The 19,611-nt window shown below is 30.1% G+C and overlaps 2 protein-coding genes across 2 annotated transcripts; one reads left to right on the plus strand and one right to left on the minus strand.

The window, feature by feature from the left end:
• Positions 1-1,744: 1,744 nt before the first annotated feature.
• On the minus strand, positions 1,745-14,093 carry LOC125068270 (serine protease persephone-like). Its single transcript, XM_047677365.1, has 10 exons — positions 13,759-14,093; positions 13,607-13,685; positions 12,546-12,688; positions 11,976-12,014; positions 11,404-11,495; positions 10,223-10,332; positions 8,043-8,186; positions 6,454-6,569; positions 3,643-3,800; positions 1,745-3,246 (listed from the first exon to the last, which is right to left on the minus strand). The coding sequence occupies exons 1-10, from the start codon at positions 13,814-13,816 to the stop codon at positions 3,076-3,078; spliced, it is 1,110 nt and encodes a 369-aa protein (XP_047533321.1). The 5' UTR covers positions 13,817-14,093; the 3' UTR covers positions 1,745-3,075.
• A 1,810-nt stretch (positions 14,094-15,903) lies between these two features.
• LOC125068072 (aryl hydrocarbon receptor nuclear translocator-like protein 1) lies at positions 15,904-18,851 on the plus strand. Its single transcript, XM_047677063.1, has one exon. It carries the CDS (start codon positions 16,163-16,165, stop codon positions 17,720-17,722), a length of 1,560 nt encoding a protein of 519 aa, XP_047533019.1. The 5' UTR covers positions 15,904-16,162; the 3' UTR covers positions 17,723-18,851.
• Positions 18,852-19,611: the final 760 nt, after the last annotated feature.

A 19,611-nucleotide genomic window follows, 5' to 3' on the forward strand; every position in this document is an offset into this window, starting at 1 on the left:
TAAGCGAAATAATAAAAAAAATAACTGTTTGTACATAACTTTGAATATTATAATATTTATAAAAAAAAATGTGTTTGTTTGTTTTGCTGTAATATTACCGACTGGTTAAAATTATTCATTATCTTTATCTCTGTTTTTGAAAATATTTATTTAAGCATTATTTGAAATTTTAAACTCACTTTAATGAATAATATAAATTGCTGAAGGCACAACTGCGTAATTATTTGTTTTGTTAAGATAGAAATAAAAATATTTAATTTATAAAACATACAAATATTAAACAATTGCATCTCATAGTATTATTTGACATCGTAACTCTTTCTGAAATCTGAATTTTACCCGAACGAAGTCGGGACGGATAGTTAGTTATTTATAACACCAAATGTACTCTATAATTAGAGACCTCTCTGGGCAGTCACAATAATTACGTACACTATTGTTTAACACTTACAATTATTTCGAATAAGCTACCACACGGGTGTGATAGATGGCGCTAAGACTACAAACTATATTTTTTTTGTAATGGGTGTAGGAACGATATATATGGATACAAAAATGCTAGGATGATTATATATTAGTAAAATTGTGTTTGTCTTAATATGATTGTCGTATAAATAATACTAGCTGTTACCCGCGGCATATAGAATAAAAATATATTTACAAATTTACTTCAAATATTACGTTAATGTAAGACCTCTTTGTATACCACATTGGTGTGTATTTCAGCCCTTAGGGTAGAATATCCAGAAATGCTTAAATGCGAATCAACGCATTTTTAATCGGTAGCCCAAAAATAAAATTTTATGCTTCTAACTTTAAAAATGACGGACTTCCAGACTAATCTGTATACGAAGAATTTCCAAAATTTCTTTTTGTCATTTGGTGTCATTATATGTTATATATAGATTAAAATATAAGTTTTATGCTTCTAGTACTAAAAATGACAATATTTTCAACAACTTACAATCTTTCATCCCCCTTTTCACCCCTTTACAGAACTTTTTTTCAAATAAAAGGCTCCTTTCTCAGGCTCTAGACTATTTGTGTACCAAATTTCATTTAAATCGGTCCAGTAGTTTTGGCGTGAAAGCGAGACAGACAGAGTTACTTTCGCATTTATTATATTAAATAATATGGATTGATATTTATATTAACATGATTTTTGTCGGACAAATTGACCACAATTTTTAAAAGAATTTTATTAAAAAAAATCTCCGTATATACGGAGTCATAATGACGTCATGTCGACAACTCCAGGAATCGAGCATTCGAAAACGCAGCAGCGCCGAAACTTTTCGCATTAGAAATTTGTCGGACTCATTGCAAAAAAGGCACTCACATAGTTTTACATTTGTATGTCACAAAACAATTTAAGGTCCTTGTATGTAGGTACTGGGGACTACTAGGCTTTACCTTTGGCTTTGACTGATTGTGAGAAAAATAGCCGTTTCGAGTATGATGTTAAGGCTTTTGTTTTTTGCAAATTACCTGTTAAAAAAGGTTAAGACAAATCTAAAAACATTTTCCAAGGCTTTTTCTCAACCAAAGTCAGGTTTAGGTATAGGTATTATTTTTTACTTTCTTGACTTTAGCGTATACTTACGTTTTATTTTACAGTTTATATGTTTAGTTTATTTTTAGAGTTGTTTCGTCTAAAAAAAATAGTTAGAGAATTAATTAAATAGGGATATGAGGAAAGTTACACCTAGCACTAGGTGGATGGAGGTAGACATGATGAATCAAATTAAAAAAGTATAAATATTTATTCACATTTCATTACATATTCAGAAACTTCGGTATTGATGTAAAAATATGCTAAGACAAAAATATTTAAATCACAAAAATATTTTACTAAAAATAGAGAGCTTCGTTTTTCATCATTGACTAGTGCACGATATTTATGAGACTTGACAATTTTGATTTTATTCAATTTATTACAACGGATAAACATGGAATAAAATAACCATAACAAGTATATCAGTAAATATTTATATATAGAAACAGAGAGACAGATACAAGAGCGCCACATTTTAGTACCTACTATAATGTTACAAGAGCAGTTCAATATTAGGAATACATAATGTGACAGAGGTCTACAACTTTTTGTTCTACATATGCAGTCTTTATTAAATTGTAACAAAAAGAGTAATCATGCTATACTAAGCAAATTTCTATATAATTTGCTCATATAGTAGATATAGACACCTTTATAAAGTTAAGTAACGTAAAGAACCGCGACTATAGTAAGAAGTATAAAATTGTCATCGGTTTTAAGCATCAAGTAAAAAAATCTACATCTAAAACTATCAGTGGAAATAATCAATGTTAGATAATAATTAGCAATCGCTAGGAGCGAAAACATATCACATTGCTTGAGTTCTACATATACATTATATATATATTACTTAGTAGAGCTTTTCTATATTTTTACAACTACGTAAAAATGCTCAGAGCAGAATCCTGGAGAAGCACCAGAAGTAGACATAAGCCTATTGTTTACATTACATATAAATTTGAAGGGCTATAATTAATATATAATGTATGAATGGTCTCTAATTAACTAGAATAAATCAATTCGAATGTATATGAACTTCAATAGTTAACGTCGAAATTAAACGAATCAAATTTTGAATTACATGATATTTTAAACAAAATTAGAAAGAATAAAGCTATTTAAATTAACGAAACAGTATAATAATAATACCTAATAAATTAATCCTTCGCTTCTCTTTCGATATTATCGTGACTTTTATTTTTTTTATATTTTTTATATTGGACAACATCACATACATTACTCTGATCCCAATGTATGTAGCTAAAGCACTTGTGTTATGGAAAATCAGAAGTAACGACGGTATCACTATATTTTACTTTCAATATTGAACATTCAAATTGTCACTACATTGTACACAAAAGAATGGGAGATACAAAGATTTGACTACGGACGGACTACGTACTAAATAGTGCATCCTACAAGTTGAAGATATGAAGAAAGTGGCCTCGGGTTATCGATATCTATTCGAGTCCTCATTAGATCTTTACCACTAAATGTCCATAGTAATATTAAGATCCGGTCTAGTCAGAGGACGGCCAGACGACGCTCTCGATCCAGTCGAGGTAGTGCGAGACGCGCGTGTACACGCCGGGCACGGGCGAGCCGCAGCCGCGCCCGAACGACGTGATGCCCACGAGCCGGTACTGCCCGTCGCGCTCCGTCAGCCCCTGCAGCGGCCCACCCGAGTCGCCCTGCAACCAGTGCCCGCCCGTTAGCGCGCTATAGCAGTGACATCGTACAATTGTTTGTGTGCTTGATACAGATACTTTGCAAACACTTCACACAGATGCACCCTTCGGTAGCAGACTATTCAGCCCGTGAACTGTTCCCACCGTGCGCAGTTCGATGTGCTCGGTGTGGGATGCGACTTAAACTGCTGTATTTCTTTGTATACTGCGTGGAATGTGTATGTGTACAGGAATGCGTATGTGTACTAAAACGATCGAATTCGTCAGAGTCATCAACTAATCAGAAATAAATTTATTTTTTAAATATATATAGTTGAATTCAACTTTTATTGCTTTTTTTTTATTTTATTTTTTTTAATATATTAGGCAAAATTTGTTCTACATATCATATATACGTGCCTGGCAAGTGTCTCGTAGTCCTTGAGGATCTCCCGCGCATATCTGTTCCTCGGAAATACCCACGGGAAGTTTCCGCCAGTTCGTATAGGATTCACCGCACTTAGCCCTTGGTACAACGGTCACGTTAGCTTTCAGCAATAACGTACTTTTTACGTCTCCTGTGAAATGAATAACATGATCAATGACACAAAACTGATTCTTTCCTTCTCTTGTCCTTTGATCTTACATTTATCGAGAGACTTCATTTCATGGAGGGGTTGAGATTGCTTCTTATACATGTAGATGGATGTATGTATACTCTATTCCAATGGGAATAGAAGAAAAGATAAATAAACAACTTTGACCTTGAATTGACATGACATTTTAGTTACACTAGTGAGGAGAAAATTATTGAGTGAATGGGTAAAGAATGCTAAGGAATGATATAGTTTATTGGTTTTACGTAATTTTTTAAATAAATTTTATATAAAATGCAAGAAAGGTACATATTCAAATTTTTAGATAGCAGCATTTTTATACTTTAATAAAATTTAGGTCGTTAGTTTTGATTTGGAGTTGTATTTCGCAAATAGCCTTATTATTAAGAGGTACTTATTTTCAGTGATAAGTCATAGAAACACACTCACAATTTCATTTATATGAATAGATTTTTTTTCCTTCATTAATAAAAAGAAACATTGTATGTATCAATAATAAAGTGGCATTTTCAAGACATATGACGTATTGTATAATATTAAGGATTTGAATAAATAACATTTTATATATCTTTCGAAGAAACTCTTACTTCATATATCTAAAACGACTTTGACCTTGAAATACATTTATTAGCATTCAATTTTTTGAAAAAACAAAATGTAATTAAAAATAACATCTTATCTTAATCTTCAAACCGAAAAAGTAATGTCCAATCAGCGTAGGCCGTGTTGATGGCAAATCAAAAGTCAGTAGGCAAAAGCAAAAGATCGTAAATACTAAATCGGTTACAATTACAATTCGCTTAAACAAAGCCAGGTCGTAAAAAAAAACCTTTGGATAATTCCGAATAATATCTTACTTTTGTATTATTTTCAAAACTATAAATTAAGTGTTGCTTTGCATAAAACTGATCTATATCTAAAGATTTTTTATTTCTGTAAAATGAGTTAATTCTTTTAAATTTTTTGTATATACCTTACTACATAAAATTTTAACATTTTTATCGAATAATATGTAACTTTCTATATTATATTTTAATCTATATTATAACCAATTAAATAAATATATATTTAAAAAAAATCTAAACTGTATGTTAAAACTAAAATAATATATTTTTTATCTGTATAAATTTATTAATTCTCCATTCGTTTAGCGAACATCCTTAGTGAGGCCTCCATTTTAATTGTTCGTTCATCGAAAAATAGCATTTTGAATGTCGGCAAAACTGTTTTCGTTACTTTGAAGGTCAAATTTAAGTGGATTTACGTAGTTAAGTGAAATATTGTTATATTAAAAGTGAAGATGTATTAATCAAGAACTGTTTGTAGTAAATCATAAAGCGGACTTATCAACAAAACACTCGTTATATTGAAAAGTACGATTTGTTTTGGTTCTTTCCTATTCCTATTGGAATAGAGTATAGATGGTTACTAGATACTTTGCAGAGGTTGCAAAGTAGGGGCGAGTAATGCCTCCCTGGAGAGGTACCACCCATTCATAACATAATCTACTGCCAAGCAGCAGTACTTAATATTGTTGTGTTCCGGTTTGAAGGGTGAGTGAGCCTCAGTTCCCAAGGTCTATGTGCAATGGTGACGCCTTACTATCAGGTGGTCCAATTGCCTACTGGCAATGCTATAAGGAAAGGAAGGTTTTTTCTCTTGTCCTTGTTCTTAGGGGGTATGCTAAACTTAAAGATGAGATAACCTAAAGATAGTGAAAAAATAAAAGTTCCATCCCATAGGTAAATTTATACAACCTAGATAAAGTTATTGAGTTGTACGTAAAAAAAATATATTTTTATTCGACAAAGCATATAATTACTTTATGTTTAAACGCAAATTTTAAATAGTAATATGAAAGGAAATTATTATTTAAATAAATATATAAATCAGGGATGTTATGGAACTCCGAAATTGAATCCGATATAAAATAATTTATATTTTTTTTGTGTAGTGTTGAACCTAACACTAAATAATAGCTTACAAATAAAGTCATACTGCTACCTTCTAATTTTCTCTTTTACAATTTCTATATATTTTAATATTAACTATATAACTAGTAACTGAAACAATCGGATAATCCGAAATAATTTTGTAAACATAACTGTGTCTGCTATTTTTAAAATTTTATTCTCATAACCGTATCCAGATCTGAAATTGATACATAGGATCCCTGATAAAATAATTGTTTTAGTTACTTATAGTTTGTGTAACTGCAGCATTCTAGTAATTTCGAAATATATACACCGACCTAAATTAATCTCAATATTTTTAATTTAGGCTTTAATTAATGTTATGAAATCGTGGGTAATGCCATCGGCGCTTTTAGTTGGCATGCCATTGCATGCATGACGTATATTTAAGGTATATTCTAAATCATTCGTGATCAATTTATAAAAAACATAAAAATATGTATGTGTTTTACAAAAAACATATTGTATGCTGTATTTACTAAATAGCTTGGTTGTAACATTCAATTGTTTAATCATTTATTTTATCAAGATAAGATAAAAAGTGTGTGGAATATATAAATTTAGTAATAATCCCTGTTAATAAATTTATATATTCTAACGTTTTTGTAAATTCGTACATTATATTATGTTAGTGGACTTACTTGTGGTACTAGTTTTACCCCAACCGGTGATCGTTAGTGGCACTCTAGGATTATCGGTTTTAGTATACAGGCATACAGGGTTTAAATTCGTTGAAAACTGCGCCGGACTCTCTAACCTTGAAATAAGAAAAATATTTTAGCGGGAATTGTAAATGAAAAACAAAAATGCTATTAACATTATACCAGCACTCTTATAAATATTGCTACTAAGTGAACTTAAAGTGTTCAATGTTTTGCTACCATTGTATAAACTGATGCACCGTTATGTAGCGAGGGCTCTCTACTTTTACAATATTACCTCCATTTACATAGGGCGGTGCGGAAGCAACCCTCCGCGGGTTTGGGAATTTACGACTCATTTGAGTAGCTGCCTTGACCTCTGCAGTTAACGAGTGTAGGTGTCTCACTTTCGTAGACATGGTTAAGTTGGAGTAGAAGAGATTTCAATTACTCTCTTCCTCGATTTAGATAGAAGCGGAAAATCCTCCTACAATTACTCGCTCAATCCGTGGTAGGGTTGATCAGAGAACGGAAATATTCAGGATCATTTGTTGGCAGAAAGCCCTAATACGCTCATTGATAATTAAATATTTATTTCGAAATGAACTATATATTAGCTAAAACCCGGCGGCGTGCGTCGTAATGCCTCTCTGTGTCTAAGTAAAATATTATCCGATAAGACTGGCCCTAATAAATTTTCCGGGCTCAAATATATACTAATTGTCATATGGAATATTTTTACGGGTATAAAATGTGCTGCAGCGCCAATTAGTGGCGAGGTACAGCAGTATGAATAGTATTTTATGTATTGCATTCCTACTACATGACAAAACACAAAATCGCCGACATAATAATGGTGGTCGGTCAAACTGTGCCTAAATCTATTATATACAGATTACCAGCATACATCCTCACATATAGGACATATATGTTGCTGGGCTTAGTTAATGATATATGACAGTGTATCAAATAATTAGGTCAGGTGTTATGGTAAGTGACATCATGGAATGAAGAGACGGCAAAATCAAAAAGATTGGACAGAAGGATTGTCACGACGCACTCGTCTCTTTGGTGGAACTACATTAACTAACTATTTACAGTAATCGGTTATTGTATCGTTAGACATTTATGCATACAGTATCATTACATAGTGTAAAACGGTTTTTTTTAATAGACCGATTGATTCAAGAGAAAGGTTTATATTTATAATACATTCACAATATTGTAGAGGAGCACTGATAATTTTAGAGGTTTCTGAAGTGTTGGCCTAAATAAATATTTTTTTTGTGCTTACATTGCAAACGCTGGCTGAACCCTACGAGATAGATCACAATAATGTACAGTACAGTATTGTACACTTTAAAAAGGTCTTCAAAAAAGTCCGCGTTGGTACTATCTCTTATCGCTTATTTTCGAAGCGATTTTAAGCAATACAGCATTAATCCTTATCCAATTAAATACCTTAAATACCTTGTACATTTAATAAAGACCATTTTCCTTTGCATAAATATCATAGTATCTTAATTACTTGCATCTGAGATAGTTATAATAAATGATCTTGAGAGTCAATGGGTCAAAGTTGTACCTACCTCAATAAAGCCAGATCGTGGTATTTAGTACGCCTTTTGTATGACGGGTGTGTTATAATTTCATTTATTCTTCCATCTGTCTCGTCGCTCCACTGTCTGTCACCAATCTCTATTGTTCCCATGCGAGCTATACTCGGCTTCACCCTATAAAATAGAATAATAACATTTATAACATAATTTAATTTATATTCCAAATAAAGGCAGAATATATAATTTATTTATTTAATTTATCCCACATAACGTACACAGTAAATAAATATTCATAATATTAAACAATATACGGTTTAAAAGTTGTGCGCTCCTCAACATGCATTATTAAGCAAAAAATATTTAAATACAGTTACGATAAAAAATAATACATAACAGTAAACACAGATATAAATTAGAAACTAAAACATAAGTTAATTAATTAAACATGTTTTCGTTAGTTCAAAAGTTTAGTTAGACACTCTGTATTTGAACAAGCTGTAACGATAAATATCAATGTCATTGTTATTCCTAGAAAGTGTGTTATATTGCTTATTGTATATTGTTGAGCCTTGAATTAATATTTTTTTACATTTATTATATGGAATCCGATTTTTTTCAAATATTACGACTATTAATATAATTTACGTGTAAATCGCTAACACTTAATTACTTACTTGTACTTTTTGCCTTTATATTAATAGTTTTTCTCTTTCCTATCACAATATATTTATTGATGTATCTACGTATTTTAGAACTAGACGTGGATTGCAGGCGCTGTCCGATGGGTTGTGTGAAATTGACAAACCTTCTAAAAGTAGTGAATTTACGGAAATACAACGAGGAATTTATTGATTTATAATAAAAGTATATTACAGCATTCAATAATTTCTCAAATTAGGATCATATTCTGGGAAGTAATGGACAAACGCAAACTTAAAGAAAATGTTGAATTCCGAAGAAATAATATGATCGATAGCTCGATTCCACTGATTTGGGGAAATTACTTATTGCCAAAAACAAGAGGTACTATAGTGTATCTATAATGAACTTGCAAGAGAAATTGATTCCCGAGTCACGGTCGCTTGATATATACTATATTTTTGTGAAACGTCACGGGCAGGAGATTTTTCAATTGGTGTTTACAATTCGAAGGTCTGGTATTATAAGTGCTAAAATGACCTAAGCTTATCATTACTGATACATTACATTACATTAGCAGCCCGTAAATGTCCCACTGCTGGGATAAAGGCCTCCTCTCCCTTTGAGGAGAAGGTTTGGAGCATATTCCACCACGCTGCTCCAATGCGAGTTGGCGGAATACACATGTGGCAGAATTTCGTTGAAATTAGACACATGCAGGTTTCCTCACGATGTTTTCCTTCACCGCCGAGCACGAGATGAATTATAAACACAAATTAAGCACATGAGATTTCAGTGGTGCCTGTCTGGGTTTGAACCCGAAATTATCGGTTAAGATGCACGCGTTCTAGCCACTGGGTCGGCTCTGCGAACTTACTATACTACTGATACGAACAATATAAAATTTGACCAAACCAAGATTTGTTCTTTGTTTTTATTCTGATTGCAAAAGTTAAGTCAAAACAAATCAAGTCATATTATAATTAAAGAAGCATTACTACTTAACTTATTTATCCATTGTCAAATTAAAACTACCAACGGACCGAAAAATAAAATATCCTGATATAGTAAGGCCTGACTAAAGAAACTAAGAGGGGTTTTGCTTTTTTTTTAATATTTTTCTGCACATAAATAATATCACATAACATGAATTAAGAAGCAACAGTTAATATTTCAAATTATTTAAATGTATGCTTCGATGTTTCTTTAGCTTTTAGGTTATTGATTGCACTAAAAAGCCCTTCCGCCGATTAAATATAATATGGCAAACGGCTGCGTTTCCCCAAACCATAATATAGAAAGATATTATAAAGAAATTGAAATTGCTAAGAGAGGCGTATCAACATTGCAACTTGGCATTAACTATAAAGCTAAGAAATCAACTAAGTCAAATGTATCAGGCTTTTTAATATTTGCCCTTTTAGCACCAAGGCACATAATTCATTGCCAGAATAAAAACAGTGTTAAGCCTCTTTAGTGCATCATCATGCACTAAAACAGTTTGGTGAAATAAGGTAGAAGCATACTTATGGGGAGGGGAGGCCTTTACATAGCAGCGAGACATTACTTACTGGTCCAAAGTGTCCACACAGTGAGCAGCTGTAAGGACGAACGTTCGCGATATCAATGACCCGCCACAGAGAAAGTCGAAACCATCAGTTCGTTCATACCCCAGCGCCACCTATAATGTTAAATGCTACGCGTTAATAATAATAACAACATTTCATTTCAACCCTAACCCATATGGTGTTACTAACCATTATTTTATAAATACTAACGTTAGGAGGGGTACAATATTTTCATTATAACTATCTTCAATATAATGAAGCGTGTAACTTAATCCACTGTTGCAGCATTGGAGATTCCCGTCTGTATGCAAAAACCCTCAAGAAAGGGTTTGGGTTACCGCAGACGCTTGCGTGTTTTTAAATTACTCGTTATAATTATTGTATTTATTAAATGTTGATTTCACATTTTGTGTCATTCATAATCGGAAATATCGAATCTTACACTAAATCTTCAAACAAATGTATATTCTCTTCCAATCAAATACAATAAAGGTAAACAAACATTAGATTTAAATATTCCATATGGTTTGCTTGTGTACGCAAACAAAATGTTCATGATTTATGTATATGTTTTTATTTATAACGCAACAGTTTTCTAGTCAACAAATACAATGTTACTTTCAAAGATAAAAACTACACTGAGATTCAAAAAGCCATTCTTTCATGTATGAGTAACAAATATCATAGCTTATTCAAGATCTCAGCCAATTTTATTGGGTCAACTCAATATAAAATCTTGGATATTTACCTCCTGTATGATTCGAATTAGCTATAAACATATTAGTTATATAAAGATAAAATCGAAATTTATTAACATAATAATTAATACATTAAAGTTAACGATGTTTCTCGATTGACTAACAGGAAAACTTGAACAATTATGAGTCAATCTTTAAAAAAACCCACATATTGACCTGTGTTTCATATTTTATAAATCATGAAGTAATTCCCTTAATTAGTATTTAATTTAATAAATTGCCATACATGACAATACCTTTAAAAACTCATTCTTAGAAATTCTAATATTATATAAGTAGTTTTTAAAAATAATTTAAAATTTACTTTATTGGCCTACTGTGTGATTTATTAAAATATTTTGGTTGGTTATATATAAAGAACATATTTCGAGGAGTGTTAATATATCTTCTGTTATATTTATAAGTATTACAGGAAAATTATATTACCATGTGTGGGAATTCCCCAAGTGATACAGTTTCCCCACCTATTATATGTAAACCTAGTGGGGGCAAGCTTGTCTCAACAATCTTCTGGCATTCTGAAAAACAAAAATATAAAAAAAAATAACTAAATCTCAAAAAATCTTAAGATTGTAATTTTTTTTATTTTTAAAAACAATATTTAAAGTTATAATATTAATATAATTATTGATAAATAAAAGGGCTGACTTGAAAATTTACATTATCTGCTCTATTACATTATGATGTTTAAATTGTTTTGGGGCTTAAATATAAATTATAATTATTCTTTAAACACAAGACTTATATATAATATGCATCTAAACAAATTTAGTAAGCCACACTTTTAAATAAATTGTAATATACTTTTTATTGGTAAATAGGAAACAAATAGTTAAAAATATGTTTACATAAAACTATTGAGAATCAGCCATTTAAAATTGGAGGGTAAACTTTATTTATAGTAAAAGATTTAATGTAAGAAAAAACAAGTGTGTTTGAGTCAAAGCCCAAAAAATCTTTCCATGATGTATTCTTATAAATAAAACATGTAAACGAACCCTTATCTGCAATTCTTAGAGAGCGAGTATTTGTATCACCTGTAAAAAATAATATTTTTGGTAAGTAATTTATTTAACTTTAATATTTATGTTGACTGTGTACAATTAAAAGATATTGAGCAAAGAAAATGAGAGTAAACACTAAAAAAATAATGACATCTAATCTTCTTATAACTTTAGTTTGTATAATGTAAAGTTGGGCAAAGCTCATTTCAACCATTAGAGGAGTAAAGACAAGTATACAACTTAAACATTAAATTGATGCAATATCACTGTTCTAAATCATCAAACAATCTTTAATATTAATTATGGACTCACAAAAAACATGCAATTAGAAGTGCTATCAGAACTTAAACAAATAATAAATAAATAAGACTGAAATAGTGTTGTAATATTAATTATGATATATTAATTAAAGACTGTTTGTATTGCCTAATACAGCAAAGATTGTATGGATTATGTTAATTTTGTTTATTTTACTATATTATATCAATTGAAATATAAAAAAAAAAACTAAAATGTTAATGTTTAGTGGAACAAAAATGACTCTGTAATTTTATATTTATTTACCAAATTTATCCGCTGTTGGTTTGGTGGCAGGTTTTTTTGTTGGTTTTGGTACTACATATTTTCTAGTTGGGCAACATACAATTTCCATATCTTTATGAAAACCACATCTTCTAAAAGGATGGTTTCCATTTTGTTGTATTGTTCTGAAAAAAAGAAACAATTTTCTTTTATTGGTAATGTTTAAAAATTTAAAATTCAAGTGATTATAGAAGTCCTCTACTACAAATAAATTAAGGTTATACTAGTTTTATTGTTTCTTTTATTATTTCATACTTAAAATAACAAAGAATAACCTGTTAATAAAAATATATACATAATATTATATATTTTTTTTTTAGCATTAGTAGCCCGTAAATGTCCCACTGCTGGGATAAAGGCCTCCTCTCCTTTGAGGAGAAGGTTTGGAGCATATTCCACCACGCTGCTTCAATGCGGGTTGGCGGAATACACATGTGGCAGAATTTCGTGGAAATTAGACACATGCAGGTTTCCTCACTATGTTTTCCTTCACCGCCGAGCATGAAATGAATTATAAACACAAATTAAGCACATGAAATTTCAGTGGTGCCTGCTTATATAATATTATATATTTAACATAAATTTAATTAGTTTATAACAAATTTAGGCATAAAAGATTGTAAACTTAGCATACAGTAAAAAATATAAGATAATGGTAAGCTTATTTTGTTAATGATTTAGTCAAATTTGATTTGTTTTACATAATCTGGCTAGATTTATTAAAAACTAAGATTCCTTATTTGGTACCAGCTGCAAAGGTAAATCCAGAGCTTTTAAGAGATATAATCAAAGTTTCTTCACTGTGAATAGCTAATGTTTTTATAGATAATCAATTAACTTTAGATTATCAATTGGATAGATGACATCATTTATAAAAAAGAATATTTAATATTTTTATATTTCGATAATATTTATATGTTTATGTTAAATATTAGTTTAGTTTGCATGCATTTATGGGTAATTGATAATATAAAATTAATGCAATTGTGTGTTATGCTTTGCTATTTTCATATATTGTTGAAGGTTATCATTTAGTCACTGACCTTATTGCTACCTCACAATCGATCACGGATTTGCAAATTCCTTCATCAACTTCTTCGTGCGGTATGCAATTATCGCCAACTAAACAAAAAGCATAATTTATTTAAAGTCAATGGAACACTAAAATACTGAATGAGGATGAATAGAGGTTTACCTTCTCCGGCGATGATAATTTGGAATATTAAGAATAAGACAAAATTTTTTAGCCACATTTTCGTAACAATCGAGATTCACTAACTTGTTCGATTTTCCTCACTTGAGATTTGACACGAAATATGTTAGAGCATACTTAGCGAAACCGGTTTGCTTGATGATAACATGTACTCAAATAATAAAATTAATACGACTACTATTTAAACAATGTTAAATATCATTATAGATTTTTTTTTTTTTGTATAAATAGTATCCCTTTAGCGACGATTCTTAAGTACCTAATATAAATTCTTAACGTATTTACAATTTTAAAAAAACTAAACCTAAAACCGTGTCAATCCGTTTAATAAATTAAACAGTATTACAGTAAATTTATAAAACAATTCGAATCTTGTTTTGATTTAAGAAATGTCATTGTCATAAAAATCGATTTATTAAGTGCCATAATCGTAGTAACATCTGTGATTATAAATATAAAGTACTCCTTGTAGTACATAGGCTGTAGGACTTCTAATTTTGCTTAAAGATCAATATTTATTTTGTATTAAGGTAACACGATTATAATTATATATATATATATATATATATATATATATATATATATATTATTTTACATATTGTAAACTTGTTTTTTTAAAGGATTTCTAATAATCGATTACAACGTTCATGAACCGAAATAAAAACAAATTGATAATTATATTAGTAAGCGTCTCTTACAGTTTTATGCTCTATTATTAATTATAAGAGAATAAATAATGATTTTTAAAAGGTTTGGTTTTTATAATACTCATTGATAATATTTGTTGCAAGCGAGTTTACATAATATTTAATAGACAACATTGAGGCTGATTTGAAGTAACTTCGAATGGTTTGTACTTTCTCAACGAAACCAAACTCAGCTTAATTGAAACGACATAATAGTATTTTATTAATAATTGATAATACAATTGAAAATAAGAGAACCCTTGTGACTCCAATATACGTGTGAAATATAATACTTCCCTTAGAATAAAATAAAAGTCGGTGTTACGGTCGATAAGTTGAAGAAATACTAAATAATAAGTTGACGTTAAGCTACTTCTTAATATTAATTAATTAACTTTTTATGGTATTATTTGGTTTTCCATCTAGTTTAGCAAGTAAAAATATATTGTAACACTATGCAAGCTTCATCTAATACCAGAATTTTAACATGATATTTTTGTAGGGAATGCTATAATTGTACAGAACAAAATTATGGGGTGTGTCCGAAGTGTGCTTTAAATTATAATAGCCGACATACAATTTGCCACATTATTTATACTTTATTCTTCTTAGTTAATGCCAAAAGGCAGCGTTTGGAGCGCTTAGAACATTAAAGTTAAGAAACAAAAACAAATACAAAATTTTTGATTACTTTTTTTTTAATACTATTACTATTTTTTATATTATTGATTTGCTGTTAGATTTTTGATTCGATTTATAAATTCATAAGCTATGTTATTATAATAATAACATGGTTTATGGATTTATTAATCGATTTATGATCGACATATAATCTGTAGTTCGTATAATTGACATCGTATACCGTCTTTAGCAAGTGTTACCTACTTCAACGATTTCCCTTTAAACTTACTACCAATTTTTATTTTAAATATTATGAGATATTTTAAGATTTTAATCACGAAACACATTTTTTTTTATTTTCATTAAATTTAATGTATACATCACATTTCGTTAAATTAATAAACGCTTTTATTTCGATAACCTAAAATACTCTTTATTTAAAAAAATACTGATGGATACTGTTTGAACTGTTTTGTATATTCTGCTAAAAATTTTTTTGGCAGTAAAGTATTATTATTGTGACTCATTATTTAGGAGTAACTTAGTTCAATTATTACACAATATTAAAATATTTGGTCACCTTAACTTGAGTAGAATTTTTATTACTATAAATCAGTTATACTATATTTCTAATTTTTATACCATATTTAATCAAATTATTTTATGGAACTTACGTAATCTTAATCTAAATAAAAAAACTACATTTCCTAAGTTCTCCGAATTTTCAAAAATATTAATTGAGGGGACTTTTGGAATTTTTTCAATCACTTTTATGGGTAAATAAATTGAAGTGCTGGCGACTCAGTATTTTCCAGTCAAATCTATTATAGGTACTGTTTTGTGCCGTGCGGTGATAGTGTATAACGAGGAATTACACTGTGAATATTAAATGTTACATTTATAAAAAAGGTTAAATTTTCTAATATTCATTAAAAATCATCATGATAGCTATGTGTAATTAGTATGGGTGTTCAATAGTTTAGTTATTGACAATGTAGCTATGTTATTGTTATATTTATAAAAATATATTGAGTGTTGATGAGTGACTTTTAAACAAGGGCACTTGTGATTAGTTGATAATGATGGAATCTCCCGGCCCAGCTAGCACACGTCTAGGAGTCCATGCTGGTGTGGCTAATCAGGTAGGGCTGGCTAGTCCAGACTTTGGAATGGCAGTCTCTGTTCCCCAGGCGTTTGATTTACAAAATGTAAGCTGTGGTGATTCTTCGTCTGATGCACACTCGCCTGATTTACCGATTTCCAAAGCAAGCGATCGGCAATCTCGTATTAATGCTGAAAAACATCGCAGAAGTCAGTTTAATTCTCAAATTGCTCAAATGATGTCTTTACTTTCTGATGTTGTACATTCACAACGAAAAGTTGACAAAACTAGTGTTCTACGCCTTGCAGCTAACAAACTTCGAAATGAACATGTTTTTGGTGATACTATTAAATGTTGCCATGTTGAAACATGGTCTCCAGCTGTATTAAAGATTTTTGACCTTATTGGGGGCTTCATGTTCGCTGTTACATGCAAAGGTCGTATATTTATTGTCTCTCCTAATGTTCAAGAGAAGTTAGGATATTGTCATATAGATCTTCTTGGTCAAGACATATATAATTACATACACAATGAAGATAAAGAGATTCTAAGACAACATATTTATCCTCTAGAATTACAGACTGGTTGTAATGCTAAGTTGTTTGAACAGCATCATAATTTCCATCTCAGAATAATGAGATCAGGAGCAAGATCTGATCCTCCAAGGTATGAACGCTGTAGGATAGATGGTATGCTACGACGTTCTGATCGAGCCACAGCCAATGGTGTCCAAGATGAGCAGACCATTAGAAGGCAGAGAGTTAGGCACCATCGTACTTTTTCTTCAAGTGGAAATGATTATGTTTTTATAGGAATGGTTCATGTTTTATCGAATAGCTTGCCTGCTAGAATGTTGCCACCTACTGCATACTCTGAATATTGGACAAGACACTTAATTGATGGTCGCATAGTGCAATGTGATCAGAGTATTTCTTTAGCTGCTGGTTATATGACTGAAGAAGTTACCGGGACATCTGCCTTTGTGTTTATGCATAAGGAAGATGTTCGTTGGGTGATTTGTGTCTTGAGACAAATGTATGACCAAAGTCGAGAGTTTGGAGAATCATATTACAGACTCATGTCACGTTCAGGTCATTTTATTTACATGAGAACAAGAGGTTTCCTAGAGATCGACAAAGATACTAAGAAAGTACAGAGTTTTGTATGTGTCAACAGCGTTGTTGGAGAGGAATATGGTAGAAAAATGATGGAGGAAATGAAAAGAAAATATTCTGTGATGGTGGATACTGAAAGATTAGAGAGTGAAAAAGTACTGGCCATTGATGAAGCCCCCGTTGAACATCCAAAGCGTTTAGAACGAATCGTAATGCATTTGGTGGAGCCAGCGGTTAATGAAAGCGTGGATGAATTAAAATTAATTGCTCCATCAAAGGAAAATATAATTTCTGCTATTAAAAATAGTGAAAGAGTTGTACAGGAAACTGGTGTCAGGTTTGATAATCGGAAAAGAAAAAATTCAGACAGTGATGACAACAGTGAACATTTAAAAAGGCACAGTGGACTCTCTGACCCTTAGGTGTGCTTATTTTAAGATTTTTTTTTTTTCTTAATATGTACAATTCATAAATTTTAAAATACATTATTATCCATGTAATATTTAAATCTAATTGACCTAAACATTTTAGTGTATGAGAAGGCTTAAGTCAATTAGAATCTATGTGTGTAAGAGTAGGGAATTATTTGTATAAATATAGGTAATGGTGAAATTGTTTACAACTCGTATTTTTGGGGATTGCAGGTTTGTTTCATCTGCAGGCTTTGATGTTGGTATTGGAAAACTATTTTATTATTAATACTTTTATTTTAAATGTATGTGCCAAATGCCTGCAGATATAATTTGAAAATCTTAGAGGTTTGAGATGCACAGTTGGCAGAAATTAACAGATTTACCACAACTCGTTTATAAATATCTTACCTGTTCATAATGGAAAATATTATCTTATAATATTTATAAAATATAGACATATCACAACTTTTCATATTCATCAAAGGTAAATTTTTTATCAGGGTCCTTGAGTATTTGGCCAAAATTACTAATAGCCCATACTAAATTACTAAATTTTCATGAGTGAATTTATCTTTGTCAACAAATATAAGGTATTTAATACATTAGTGTTTTTGTTTACTTGGAAAGTAAAGATCATTTTGTAGCTCTTCAGTTTAATTGTATATATTTTGTGAGCCTAATTATAGTCACACTGGAAGTCTTTGATGCATTTCAAATTGTGTTTTATTAGTCATCTCCGTTGTTTATAAAAGCTAAATTGATTACTGTATCATTATTAATTAAAATGTGTAACATAGGTATATTGACTGATACCTTTTCTATTTTTATAAGATGTAGATAATTTATATGTTCAAATCTACAAAACAAACCAAGCACAGTGTTTGTGCATGCCATGTTTATTAAATTGTGTAAAAATAAATTTTGCTTGTAAGGTATATAATATTCTTCTATAAAATGACCATTTATGATAAAAAATATGTTTTTCTAATTCGATCTTTATATATTTTTTTTGACTAGATAAGTCCTATGCAGGAAGTACAATAACACTAGACTCATAAACTGAAACTTTTTTTTTTTAATTTCTTGTTTGTATATGTTATTTTCAAAGGAAAATAAATACTTAAATATTTTTTTCGCGTAAATGACTTTTTTTAATCATTGTGATATTACTTTTATTCCAAAAGAATTAACGGTATCATCAGGTCAGAAAAAATAAAAAAAAATTGGCGAATTTAAAATGGCAGGGTTTTGTAAAATGATTAAGGACAGGCCAATTCAATTGACAATACTTGTTTTGGTATGGAGCAAGTTGTGCTGTAAGCAGGGTAAAATTAAGGCTAAGAAGTATACATGGACAATGTAAATATTATTTTATAAGGTATTGGAAAAAAAAATTAAGTAACTAAACTGAAATTACATCAGGTTGTACTGTTTTTTTTTTTTATGTAATATTCCATTAATGTGTTATTTTTTGTCCAGGGGTTTCGAGAAGTTTGCTTGCCTAATTGATTTATATAATACTTATTGGATAAAAATATCCAGTTAACTTGTTGAATTATTTCGTTATAGCGGTCTCTTTTACGTCGATTTCTTTCCCGATAAACCTGAATATCTAATAGTACTAACACAGTACAATATTTTTTTCAAATCGAAACTTATTTTTTAGATATTTTATTGTAATTTTATATACATATTTTACTGAAATGGGCAGGAAGGTTAATAAAAATTCTATTAAGTTCAACAATAATAATGAATTATGTTTAGGAACATATTTTCTAAACATGGAAGAAGTTTTTGTGACATTAAATGTACATTTTTATTTGAGAAATAATTAAGTACACCAAGTATTAAACTAACGAAATATCTTCGTTAAATTAAAAAATAAATAGTGTCGTTAA

The sequence above is a fragment of the Vanessa atalanta genome, chromosome 13 (genome assembly GCF_905147765.1).
Source record: "Vanessa atalanta chromosome 13, ilVanAtal1.2, whole genome shotgun sequence".
Taxonomy (NCBI): Eukaryota; Metazoa; Arthropoda; class Insecta; order Lepidoptera; family Nymphalidae; genus Vanessa; species Vanessa atalanta.

Bases quoted from the DNA above. Each gene is read 5' to 3' on its own strand.
- LOC125068270 (XM_047677365.1), bottom strand. From the start codon at position 13,816: ATGTGGCTAAAAAATTTTGTCTTATTCTTAATATTCCAAATTATCATC. The intron at 8,187-10,222 runs GTAAGTAATGTC...TCTATTTTATAG, and splicing joins TGTGTGGACACTTTGGACCA to GGTGAAGCCGAGTATAGCTC. The intron at 6,570-8,042 runs GTAGGTACAACT...TCTTATTTCAAG, and splicing joins CACGATCTGGCTTTATTGAG to GTTAGAGAGTCCGGCGCAGT.
- LOC125068072 (XM_047677063.1), top strand. From the start codon at position 16,163: ATGATGGAATCTCCCGGCCCAGCTAGCACACGTCTAGGAGTCCATGCT.